The sequence below is a fragment of the Tetrao urogallus genome (genome assembly GCF_951394365.1).
Source record: "Tetrao urogallus genome assembly, chromosome: 25".
NCBI classification, from domain to species: domain Eukaryota; kingdom Metazoa; phylum Chordata; class Aves; order Galliformes; family Phasianidae; genus Tetrao; species Tetrao urogallus.
In genome coordinates, this window is record NC_136838.1 from 3189561 (window position 1) to 3201704 (window position 12144).

Here is a 12144-nt window from a genome sequence, read left to right on the forward strand (position 1 = left end):
CAGCTGAAGTGCACTTCCCGCGCTCCCGTGCTTTTTACCTGTGATGAAGCCGTTTGAAGTTTCCCTTCCTCCCCACCCCCCCACCCCCCCCGTTGTTTGTAAGACACCTGAACCAAGCAAATAAACTGTGTGAATAACCAGCCCGCTGTCTCTGCCTCTGACTGGGGAGCAAGCTGACCGGAGCACCTCCAGCTGTGCTCAGCATCTGGGCTTGGGGGGGTTGAAGGGGCTGGGCTGGGGGTTGGGATGCAGGGATTGGTGATGATGGGGATGATGGGGGTGGGATGTGCCATTCCCACAAAGTGCCACGGATTAGATCCATCAGCAGGCTATGCAGCGCATCTGGCCCTGTCTCCCCACTCCCCCTGTGCAGCGCTTCCCTCAGCTCAGCACGCTGCAGGCTCGGTGAAGCTGTGTTGGGTGGTCAGAGCTGTGAGCAGGGCTGTGGGACATCCCTACCTGTCCTCACACTGGCACCAAGTGCCCCATGCACCCAAAGTGCAGGGGCTGAACCTGCCTGGGGTGGAGGCAGAGCTGCAGTCGGCCGGGCTGCTGCAGGATGCAACCCCTTGCTCCCTCCCCTCCTGTCAGCTGGGCACAGAGCCTTCACTCCCTGCATCCCCTGCCACTGCCACGGAGGTGGCTGTTCCCAGAACCACAGCAGCACGGAGGAGTGGAGGTGTTTAAGTACTCCTCACCATGGCAGGTCCTCTGTGCCACTCTGGAGCCCAGGGTGGAGGTGAGGTGAGGCGCTCTGGTTGTCCTCTCTCCATTCCCAGCCAGCTGCCAGGGGGAGTGGGGAGGAAGAGGAGGATGGACGGGCTGTGGAATGCTGGGAGGGGAGCGATGCTGGCGTGATGCTGCGTGCACAGTGATGGGGATGTGGCAGTCAGGGACCTGTTATCCCAAGGGGGCAGTGCTGGGGTACGGACCTCAGGGGATCACCACTGTGTGGCTACACCTCTCCGCCCATCTCTGCACTGGTGGGGGTCCCACGGATCTCGCTCCACCCAGGGGGCAGCATTGGCATCAAATCATGCCTGGGATCCCAGGGCATATTTGGGACCCGTGCCCAGCTGAACCCGCTGGCAGAGCTGCCCCAGGGCTGTGCACACACGGCTGTGCCCACTGCAGGGTGTGGTGCTCTGCGGCCGCTGGCGTGGACTTTGTCTCAGCCCCACAGTAAAACAGGCATTGCTTTCCCTCCCGGAAACACAGAGCTGCAGGTCGCCGTGCCACCGACACCGTCTGCGTGGTAAGGGGGTGCTGGGCTGCTCCCATGGGAGCTCTGGGGTGGTACGGGGCTGGATGGGGTAAATGGGATTTCCAAGTGCTCCACAGCCAGGACCAGTGGGGTATGGCACTGCTGCTCCTCTTGGGCCCAAGGCAGCAGGCAGGGAGGGATGGGCTGCGTGGGATGGGTGGGATCTGTTCGGTGAGAATAAGGCTGGGGCAGTCAGGATGGGGATGGGGATGTCCTGCCCCAAAGAGAAGAGCAGAGCATGGAGTGGGCACTACCCAGGGTCAGCCACGATGCCTGGCGCAAGGCTGGGTGCTGGAGCTGGGAGCTGGGCTCAGGACAGAGCTGATGGTGACAGTGCTGCCCTGCTGGGCCCCAGGGCACTGAGATCACCACAGCCACTGCACTGCAATCCCATCCTCAGCCTTTGGATGCAAAGGCCCCGTGTTCCTGTATTCACACAGGGTGGCTCCCTGCTGGCAGGGGATGTGGTTCCCAGGAAAGAAGAGGGATGGGGGGGGCTGATGATAGGACCAGGAACACCGAAGCTGCCATGCCAATGCCAGCGCCTGCCCAGCCCCACCTGTGCAAACATGGGGTTATCAGGCAGCTGGCATGGTGAGCACCGAGCTAGGAGAGGCCCCAGGGTATAAACAGGAGAGTGAGAGCTGCCTGTGTGTTTGCTCAGCCTGTGGGCTGCTCAGGGGGTCAAGCTGCTGCAGTTCCAGCCCTGCGTGGCTCAGAGCAGCAAGATGTTGGTGGCACAGCGGCCGCGTCCCCATGCCACCACCCTGCCTCAGGGCAGCAGCTCGAGATTCACCTGAGCCAACCACAGAGCCAGGGCGTGTGGCTGGAGCAGAGGAGCTGTAACTCCACCTCTTGTTGGGGCTTTTGTAGCTGCAGGAAGGCAGATGGTGCCCGGAGGAAGGGGTGCAGGAGCATCAGCCCTGCATTGGTGCAGCAGCGCGTGGTCGGTGCATGAATGCGCACTGCTGCATTGGTGCATCAGCGGTCAGTGCTGTGATCCAAGCGGCTCTGCAGGCGTGGGAGCTCCGGCACAGGGCTGTGGGTGGCGTGGGGGGTTGGGAACAGGAGACTGAACAGGGGCCAGCGATGAGCCCAGCTGAATTCTTGGAATTCCTCCACCGGGGCTGGCTGAGCTTATCAGGGCCACGCAGCACCCGCACCACTGAGCCACTCCCCAGAGCACACAGCCCAGCTGGGCACCCTCCACAGCCAGCCCAGGGCATGGGACCCCCACACCAATGGCTCCAGGACTGTAAGTGCAGCGCGGCGGGGCAGGAGAGAGGGCTGAGGGCAGGGGTGGGCACAGGAGGTGTGTGTGCACCCCAACCCTACGTGTGGTGCAGGTGCAGGGCTGACTGCGGCACCCCAGCTTGCACCCCAGTGTGTCTCAGCACAGCAGCAGGGCTGGGAGCAGGAGTGTCCATACGCATGGGATGCGTGGATTTTTTGGTACGATGCATGCCAGGATCAGGCCAGCTGGGTGTTACTGTGTCACCCAGTGAGGACTTTTGCCCCTTCCTGACATGATAAGGTGTGGGCAGGAAGCGAGTTTTCATTACCTGGTTCACCACGGGCTGTAAAACAGCAATAACGAATTACAGGCAGGGAATTAATGAGGTTACAGGAATTTAGCCGAGGCACAGAGCAGCCAGGAGAGACCTTTCCCAGCAGAGCCAGGTTTGCGCAGCACCTCTGATGCCCCAACTGCTCCTATTGGCATCAGTGCTGCCCATCCCCAGGTTCTGCCCATCCTGAAAGGGGCAGAAATACCCCAGCATGGCAGGGGGGTGGAATGCAGCACCTTGCAGCACTGCACTGCAAAGGCATGCAGCGAGCAGAGGGCATGAGGTGCTGCTCACCCAGCTCCTGCTGGGTTTCTGTGTCCCCCAGCACAGGGCTGGGCAGGCACTGCATACTGCATGGCATGCTGCATTGTGTGCTGCATTGCATGCTGCAGGGCTGGGACCCATCTGTGCCACCCTGCCCTGCCCTGGCAGCTGCTTTCTCATCCGGTCTCGGAGCAGTCAGTGGCAGCAAGACCAGAGCCAAGGTCAGGGTAGATGTTTACTCCTTTGTGTGACACATGGGTTAAAGTCTCCTATTTTTATGAGCCCCGAAACCGTTTTTGTTATCTTTACTGTTTCAATGACTGCAGTTATTTGGAGTTTCCTTTCTATAAACGGACAAGAAATTCTCAGCACGGTGTTGTCAGCACCCATCCCAGCCATGAGGCCACGTACCCAACGGTACCCATGGCAGCCCATGGTTAAGGGCAGGGTGTGGGTGTTGGCAGCTCCCTGACCGCTGCCCAAAAACTGCCATTTGTAGGTCAATGGAGCAAAAAGCTTTTACAACATCGTTGTTTCATGGGACGGCGTCGGCCTTCGGGCGTTGCTCGTAGGAGTGACGCCGCGGGTGAGGATGTTCTGAGTCAGGAGCTGTGCTGCTCCCTGAGCCCCACCTGATGTTTCTTCCACCCGCAGGGCCAGCAGGATCTCACTTTGCACTCCGGACACCCCCAGGTGAGCGCAGAGCCCACGCAGCCCCAGGAAGAGCTCAGCAAAGCGTTGGATGCTGACAGCGGCAGCGCGATGGACAGGGTCACCCGGCACATGGTCTTCCAGTTCCCGCACACACGCGACCACAACGATGCATCCATGGATGGAGACGATGATATATTTGACTACAGCAGCCAGAGGGAGAACGGCTACGAGCAGAAAAGCAGGCTGAAGTCACCTTCGTATTTCCTGGAGACTGGGAAGGATGTGTGGAACCCATCCCCAGACAGGGAGTCCCAGCTGGAGGTGGTGCGGTCAGGGAACCTGTATGACCTGAGGGCTTACAGGGGCGAGAGGAAGCCCTCCAAGCTGTACGAGGATGATGAGCCAGACCCATATAGGCTGCAACCCCCAAACATCTCCCCCGAAAAAGCAAAGGAGCTGGAGGACAAGAGGAGGGAGGTGATCCGGGGCCAGGTGGTGCGGAAGAGCTCCACTATGGCTGAGAAGTGGAGCTCCGCGGATGAGCTGAGCTCCATCACTGCAGGTGGGCAAAGCCACGGCGTCCCCGGTGCCTTTGCCATCCACTTTGACAAGCCCTCCCCGGGTCGGGCTGTGACAACCGTGGACCCGGAGAGCATCGACAGGGAGCAGATCAACTTCTCGGCTGCGCGGCAGCAGTTCCTCATGCTGGAGAAGAGCAGCCCTGGTGTTTTGTTCAGCCCAGGGTACGTCACGTCCCCAAGGCCGGAGGTGACGGTCAGAACCTCCAGGCAGGAGTGGCACAGCCCTGACACCACCACGAGGGCTGAGAGGGGCCGTGGTGACACCACAGAGCCCACACAGGGCAGGATGGACCAGAGCATCTACACGGTGTACAGCGTGCAGCACCAGGCCTCGGGGAAGGAGGAGGGCTATGCCCATGGGAAGGGTAACACCAACGTGTCACATCCCACGGGGAAAGCACTTGGCCTGGCCAGAGCATCGTCCAGGGACGACCTGGACTCGGGGCTGGGGGAGATGTACAGTGCTGGATACAGCAGCAATGGCAGCGATGTCCCAAATGGCCTCGAGGATGTGAAGGATGCTAGGGGCTCAGAGGAGGGCAGCGGTGAGACGCCCATCGAGAGGGAGATCCGGCGGGCAATGGAGAGGGAGGAGAGCCTATGGAAGGAGCGGGGCATGCAGAGGCTGACGTCCAGCAGCGAGCTGGTGGAGATCCAGACCAAACCACTGCTGTCCCTGAACGCGGCCCCAGCTCAGGGAAGGAAAGGGAAGGACAAAGGCCGCGCATCCTTTAACGTCCAGAAGGAAATAGAAAAGGAAACAAAACGTGAGGAAGACCTGCGGAAGCAGGGCAGGCTGCCGGGGCTCTACGACCGCGGCACGTCGCAGGAGCTGGGCGAGCTGCGGAGGGTTTTCGAGCAGGAGGAGCAGCCGCCGTCCTCCAGCCGCCGGGTGACCGAGCGGCCTCGGAGCCCCGGAGACGGCTTTAGCGACGGCACCCGCACCGGGAAGGCCTTCTCCAGCCCCGCTGCGACCCCTCCGCACCAACGGGGCCGGGATGAGCTCTGGCTGTACGAGCGCTCTTCCGCCGGCACGAGGGCGAGGGAGGATTCCGCGGGAGGAAAGCTGCCCGGCTCCACCCCGAGCCCCGTCCTGCGCAAAGAGCATTTCGCCCTCAGCTTCTGGCAGCCCCGCATCGCCGTCTCCGACTCTATGGGCACGCGGAGCGCAGCGAGAAGGGAGCGGAGCCCCGACGGTGAGCACGGCCGGGATGAGCAGTACACCCTGCGCACGTGGAGACCGCAGCGCTCGGCGTTGATCGACAACGAGATCCGCCGCGATCTGCAGCGAGAGGAGGAGCTGCAGGAGCAGCGGAGGAGGCGGTTGATGGACGGCGGGGACGGCACGTCCAGGGAGAGCTCCCGTTCGAGGCACAGCTCGGGTAAGAGCAGGGCTGACCGCGTTCATCGAGTCCGACGGTGTCCGTTTGGGGACCGGAGCGCACCGTGCCGCGTCTCGCAGCGCCAGGACGGCACGTCGCAGTGCGGGGCTGCGGGCAGCGAGCCGTCAGCTGTAGGGGCAGGGAGGGAAGACGCGGAGCTCCGCACGCAGCGTCTCTTTCTTTCTCTCTGTCCGCAGCCGCCTCGGGTACCAGCGGCACTTACTCGGTGTCCAGCTCGCCGGTCCTGGCCCCGCAGCAACCGGGCGTTCTGGGCCTGGTCTCGTCCTTCACCCCATTGAGGCTGAGCTGCTCCGAGAGCTCCGGCCCCGATTCGTTGCGGTGCAGCCCGTCGGAAGAGAGGAGGAGGAGGACGAAGGAGGAGGGCAAGGTGAGACGTGGGGGTGGGAGCGCTCCGGTGGTGTGAAAGGCGCTTCCCTCTTTTCCTAGGATGCGCTGAACTTTTGTTTCTCTCTTTTCTCAGTACGCGGGCATCGAACCCATTGACAGAATCAACACGGAGGTGCGGCCCTGTCTGTGCTGGGGCTCCGGGGGGGGCTGTGCCGCATGACGCGGTGCGGGGCTGAGGGCTGAGTCCGGCCCTGCTCGTCCCGCAGCCGCCGGGGGGGGGCAGCGGAGCGCGGGGCTGGGAGCGTTGGTTGCGAGCGGGGCGGCTGTTCAAATAACTAATTAATAATAATAATAATCAAGGGCTTCTTCATTTAATAAAAGTGTGCTGTTTCCGCAGGTGGTGGAGAGCACGCGGGTGGTGCGGCATCAGAGCGCTATGGGGCAGCGCTGGGAGAGCGGGCAGCTGAGCACCGACAGCGACTGAACGGGGGGGAGGGGGGGCTGCGCAGATCCCAGCGGCTGATCCGATCCGTTCGACATCCGAATTGCTTTCACCTTTTTCCCTTTGAGGTGAAGCAATAGTTTGTTTTTATTTAAAGGCAGGGACGCTGATCATTTTGTTTAAAGGCTGATCATTTTGTTTTAATTACTTCTGCAAGGAGGCGGCTGGACGGAGAGAAATCATACGGTGATTGAAGGTCCTTCTCATTGCAAGCTGTGTTTCTGGCTTATAAAAATAAATGTTTTGTTTTGGAGTGGTTTTAGGCTTTCAGGCAACACCCAGGAAAGCCCCGGGGCTGACGTGCAACACCGAGGAGAAATCGAGGCTTCTGATTGAGTCGTTGATCTGCTGAGGCACAGCCATAGATGACACATTAATGCTGTTTATATTGCTAATTTATTAAAGCTGTCACTCTCACTTGGTGCAGTCTGTGTGTCTGGCAGCTGGCAGACCTGCAGCAGTGCTGGGGGCCCACGTTGACGCCGTGCTGCTCCCCAGGGCAGCGGCTTTGCAGGACTCCCCTCCTGCTTGCAGAAAAGCGCTGCTGCACTTTGCTCACGGGTGCAGCACGGTTCCCTTCTGCTGCTTCCCCTTTCGGTCTCAGAACCGACAGTGGAGGGGGGTGGCTTGAAATCCCCCCTATAAAAAAAGGGAAAAGAAAGCAGTTTTGCAGAAGCCTTCAGCAGTCACTTCCTTTGGAAGGGCTGCTCAGCACCCACATTCCTGCTCTCTGAGCCTGGCAATCCCAGAACCACAGCACGGGGGGTGGGAAGGGACCCCCAGCCCCAACAGCTTGTTGGCTTTTTGTGTGGTTTGGGGTTTTTTTTTCCTCACGGCGGCCCAGGGAAGCAAGAGACAGCGGTGTGATGGTGAGAGGGCTCTGCTGAGGGGTGGTGCCACCTGGTTTGTGGGGTGTCAGCCTCCCATGAGCCAGCTTTGGGGTGTGGACTGAACAGATCAGCACAGGGGAAACGAAAGGCTGATCTGTCGGCATCTTCTTGTTTTGTTCTGCTGCTTTAGGACAGGCAAACAATGTCAAGCAAAACTGTTTTATTCGAGTGCATCAACAATTCAACAACTTGCCTGGACTGGGAGAGAATATATTGAACGAATGGCAATTGAACAGCTGAGGAAGTCGATTGTGTCAGCTAACGAGCCCTATCTCAGTGAATGCCAGCTTTCTATCACATCACTAATAACTCTGCAGAACACTGACTTTGTGCAAACACGAAAACTTCACACCTCTTTTCTAACTAACTGAATTATCAGTGCTGTTTATAGAACAACAGATTTTCACTTCACCCGAGAACGAAAGCAGTGCAAACCTGTAGGCCTTGTGCTCTAAGGGATGGACGTTCAACCTTTGCTAAACATTGCTATTAAACTTCTCAAACCCAACTTCAGAACACGCTCCTTTCCAGCAGAAATTAAGTGGACGCCTTTATTTCCTGAGCTTCTTTTCAGACGCTTTGACTTGCTGGAGAATGACTTTCAGCATCTTCCCCATTTTGGCCTTGGTCAGCGATTTCCTGCTGTACCACACTTGGTCCCACATGGAGCACATGTGTCTGGGGGAGAGATACAGCGGGTCATAATCGTGCAGCATGTCCCCCGGCCTCTTCTCTGCATACTTCTTATAAGCTTGGACTGGGCAGCTTTTGGGGCTGTTGGGTCTGGCAAAGAGAAGTGGAGCCGATTGCCCTGCGGCTTCCTCTGCGTTGAGGTCGTGCTTCCACTCCAGGTACTCCAGCCCTGCCACGTTCCTTCTGAGCACCAGCTGCCCCCAGTACAGATTGTGGCCCTGGTTGTGCGTGCTCGCCCCAAACCCCCTAATGATATTTACAAACATCAGGTGCAGAAAGCCCTGTGGGTCGTTCTGACTTAACAGCCCCTTCTTACAGAGGTTATCCACGTGCTCATCTGTCAGGTTCTCCAAAAGAGCCCACTTTTCCTCTCTCTCTCTTTGAGACAGAAGCTCATGCTTCTGTTTCAAGGCTTCCTGAGATGCCCTGAATTCGGGTCCTTTCACCACGCTGTACTCATAGCTGTGCTCCATCAGGTACTTGTCAATGCTGCTCTGAAAGAACCGCAAAGACCCAGGGGAGAAATCCATGCCGTTGTTTTTCTTTGCAGACGTGTAGAACAAGGCCAGGTAATGATCAAGGTCTTTGGGTGGCAGCTTATGGATCTCACGTGTCTCAGCAGGGCAGCGCACATCCAGCCACTCTCGGAAAACTTTGATGCTGGCAGCACTGCGGTTTCTCTTGCTCAGCACATCTAAAAGATAAGAAAGAGCTTTGTGATCAGTGACAGCTAGCGAGGAGATCAGTGAAACAGAAAGAGATGCAGAATAATGTTCCCCTTCCCTTTAAAAATCAGGCAGTCACAAAGCCTCTCTGTTAAAGCTTTGGTTCTGACTTGCCCACACCGCTCTGTAGCACTTATCTGGACATGGAAGGACAGCCTGTCTTCTTTTCCTCACTTAAATGGTGAATCTGCATGCTGCCATCCAGATAACTGCAAGGTATTTTCTTTTTGAATCATGTTTTAATTAGGAGAGAATTATTGGGAGCTGTAATTGTCATTGCTGGCTTGTCTTTCTGTCAGTAAGGGACTGAATTTTGCCCTGGCTGACTTTGAGGTCATAACCATGCTCATAACCATGCTCATAACCAGCAGCTCCACTCCTGCTGCTGCAGCATTAGCCACAAAGTTCAAACAAGCCAAAATGGCCCTGGTGTGCTTTCAGCAATTTGCAACTACTCTGGCTTGTATTTTGTGGTGACCCCGAGGGCCAAAGTCTGCTCTGTTCAAATGAATGGGAGGCAGCCTGGATGTGGATCCTGTCATCTGCCTCAGGACCGAGCACCCTGCAGTTCATACATTCAAAATGTTGGACCTCATTATGTAAGACATATTTCAGAGCTTTCCTCTGCCCTGAAATCTCTTCAGGGCAGGAAAGCTCTCACTGTAAAATAAAAGCATGAACCCAAAGTTAAGGGTGAATAGTAAGGAAGAAGAGAAGATTAATAATATGTTTAAAGGAAGGGAAGCCAGCTGGGGTCTTTCTAAGTTGCTGTGCAGTGCCCCATCTACAAGTTCCACATGGCATGAGACATTAGTTCTTTGGGTTGCTGTAGAGCCCCATCTGCCCACCTGTGATTTTTCCAGGGCTGAAGAAGGGGTAGATTAAAAAGGGTTCCAAGCCAACATCTAGAAGTCCTTCTTCTGGCACTGAGCTATTTTGTATGTGCTTAGCAATCATAAAATGCTGTGACTGGATGGAGGTGGATTCTGCTGTGCTGCTGTCTCAGTGTTTTGCCTGTTCTGTTTTGTTAGTGAGCAGTCCATGGGAAGAGATGGATGCCTCAGTGCTTACACCTGGCTGCTAGAAAACCAAGCCATGAAGCTGACTAGCCAGCAGCTTACATGGATTGACATGGAACAGCACCTGCAGGCATGCAAACAGTTATCAATGCAAATGATGTGGCTCACTGTAACGCCCTTAAAAACCTGGGCATTTGCATTTTATTTGAGGTGTTTAATCATTCAATCAAATGATGTGGAGCTGGTATGTGGTAGCAAGGTTCCGGTGTAGCACACACCTATGCTAAGCCAGAGTTTCAGCCAAAATTTCTGTTTTGTTGCTTTAAAAGTTACTTCCTCATTCTTTTTTTCCTTCTGTGAGACCAGAGTTCACATCTCTGGTTCCAGTTTCTCACAGGGATTCTGTTTTAAGTACAGCCAACATGCTGCATGGTGATACCAAATGAAAGACCAAGATATTCAAAGTGGGTTAAAGCTACAGCCAAGGCAACATCTGGGTATCTCAGTAAAAGGCATTATCTGTGTAGGAATATTTTTAGTCCCTTTTGGTAGAAATGGCATGACCTAAATAGGACGCATTTATTTAGGTGCTACAATACCCATTTTGCCAGCTAAAGGAAGTCCCCCTCCTGTAATTACTTGGGAAAGTGAAAGGTGCCCACAAACCCTCCCGTGATTAAAGCTCCAGGGCATCTTACTGGTTTTGGAAGATTCAGGAGGTTGGTTGGCATTCCTGCCTTGTGGGCTCAGTGAGGCTGAAGGATGAGGGGTCTGCTCAGAGCCTGACAGCCTGCTGTCCTCTGCAGAGCCCTCGGTGGCATTGTCATTCAAGTCCAAGGTTCCTGAGACGCTGCATTCAGTAGAGCTCAGGTGGATTTGCTGCTGGACATCAACTGTGGCTTCAAGCTCAAAGAACATCACAGGGGCAGGTTGCTCTGGCTGGGCTTTTCCTTCAGTGTTGGAGATAGGAATCAATTCTAAATCTTCTTTTGGTGCTGCTGAGCCAGCAGAATCCCTCGCTCTTGAATTTTCGCTTGCAGACGCTGTGGGATTGAGGGGACCCAGACTCAAGAAGCTGCTTTCCAGGATCTTTCGATCTCTCCCAGGAGATTTTAGAATACAGCAAAGAGGTGGGGGAGGCGTTGCCATGGGGGTGAAGCCAGATGTAGAGGTGACTGCCTGCTTGTTAATTTCTGTCTTCAGATCACGATACATCTGCAAACCCGCCTCAGCAGTTACATCTTCAGGTGGTGACCATGGAAGAACATTCTGGTCGATTCTCTCTTCTTGGTTTTCTGCACTCAGTGCGTGCTGCTCATCATCAGAGATGATGTGTAGATCTTCATTGTATTCCAGCTTCACCTCGTGGGGGTCCGTTCTGATTTCGTCTATGGCTATTGACAAATGCTGCTCTGCTGCAGAGCCTGGTTGCATGGATTTGCAGTTTCTTTGGTTTGGTCTGGCTGCTGGTTCATTACGTATTTTGCAGACAGAATCTTTTTGCTGAGGGCCACGTGATCCCGTGGCAGCGCTGTCTCTTGGAGGCCTTTCAAAAGACGAGGCCATCCTGATCCTGCTTTCACCTACAGCAGCACCTCGTGATGGAGCCCCAAAGGATGTCTGCCTCCTTCTCTTTTCTGCAGCCTCATTCCTTTCCTTGCTTCCAAAGTGTAAATCTTCACACGTCCAGTGATAGGCATGTCCAGCTCCACAAATCCACAGAACAGAATTCTCCTGGCGAGGCTGACCCACGTTCTGCACGGTTTCCAGGGCTGGGATATGAACACATATGGTCCCATGTGTGTGTGCCCAGGTCACAAGGTTGGAGAGATCCTTGCAAAGCAAGCTGGCATTGCTGCAGGCTTCATCAGCCATGCTCTCAAACTGCAAAAACACGTTGGAAGTGATTAAGTGAAAGGGGATGTGCATACAGTGGTAATCCTGGGGGCTGCTTTCAGCCCCATCCCGACAGAATAACAACTCCACATCAGTGATCCTTCTCTCGATCCTTTCTAAAACAGTAGGTTCTTTCTTTAAAAATAACCATCATCATTTAAAAGATTCTCCTCTTTGAAGACCTGGAGGGTAATTGGGTGTGGTTCTGGAACGGTGAGTTTATAATGGATACAAATGCAATTTATGCATAGTTGTGGGCTTGTGCCTTGATCAAGTAGTTGTGCTTAAGAATTTGTCATACTGCAGCTGAGCCACAGCAGCTGCTCACATGTGTCCTTAATTTTCAGCACAATTAAGG

General features: G+C 55.6%; 2 protein-coding genes across 2 annotated transcripts; one reads left to right on the forward strand and one right to left on the reverse strand.

The window, feature by feature from the left end:
- Nucleotides 1–331: 331 nt before the first annotated feature.
- On the forward strand, nucleotides 332–6545 carry MISP (mitotic spindle positioning; the record flags this gene model as incomplete). The annotated part of the gene is made up of 6 exons (XM_079546764.1): nucleotides 332–405; nucleotides 592–739; nucleotides 3751–5713; nucleotides 5911–6101; nucleotides 6195–6233; nucleotides 6459–6545. The coding sequence occupies 6 exons, from the start codon at nucleotides 332–334 to the stop codon at nucleotides 6543–6545; spliced, it is 2502 nt and encodes an 833-aa protein (XP_079402890.1).
- Nucleotides 6546–8004: 1459 nt separating this feature from the next.
- On the reverse strand, nucleotides 8005–11854 carry LOC306955468 (uncharacterized protein KIAA1958-like; the record flags this gene model as incomplete). The annotated part of the gene is made up of 3 exons (XM_079546765.1): nucleotides 8005–8840; nucleotides 10589–11774; nucleotides 11822–11854. The coding sequence occupies 3 exons, from the start codon at nucleotides 11852–11854 to the stop codon at nucleotides 8005–8007; spliced, it is 2055 nt and encodes a 684-aa protein (XP_079402891.1).
- Between the last annotated feature and the right edge of the window lie 290 nt (nucleotides 11855–12144).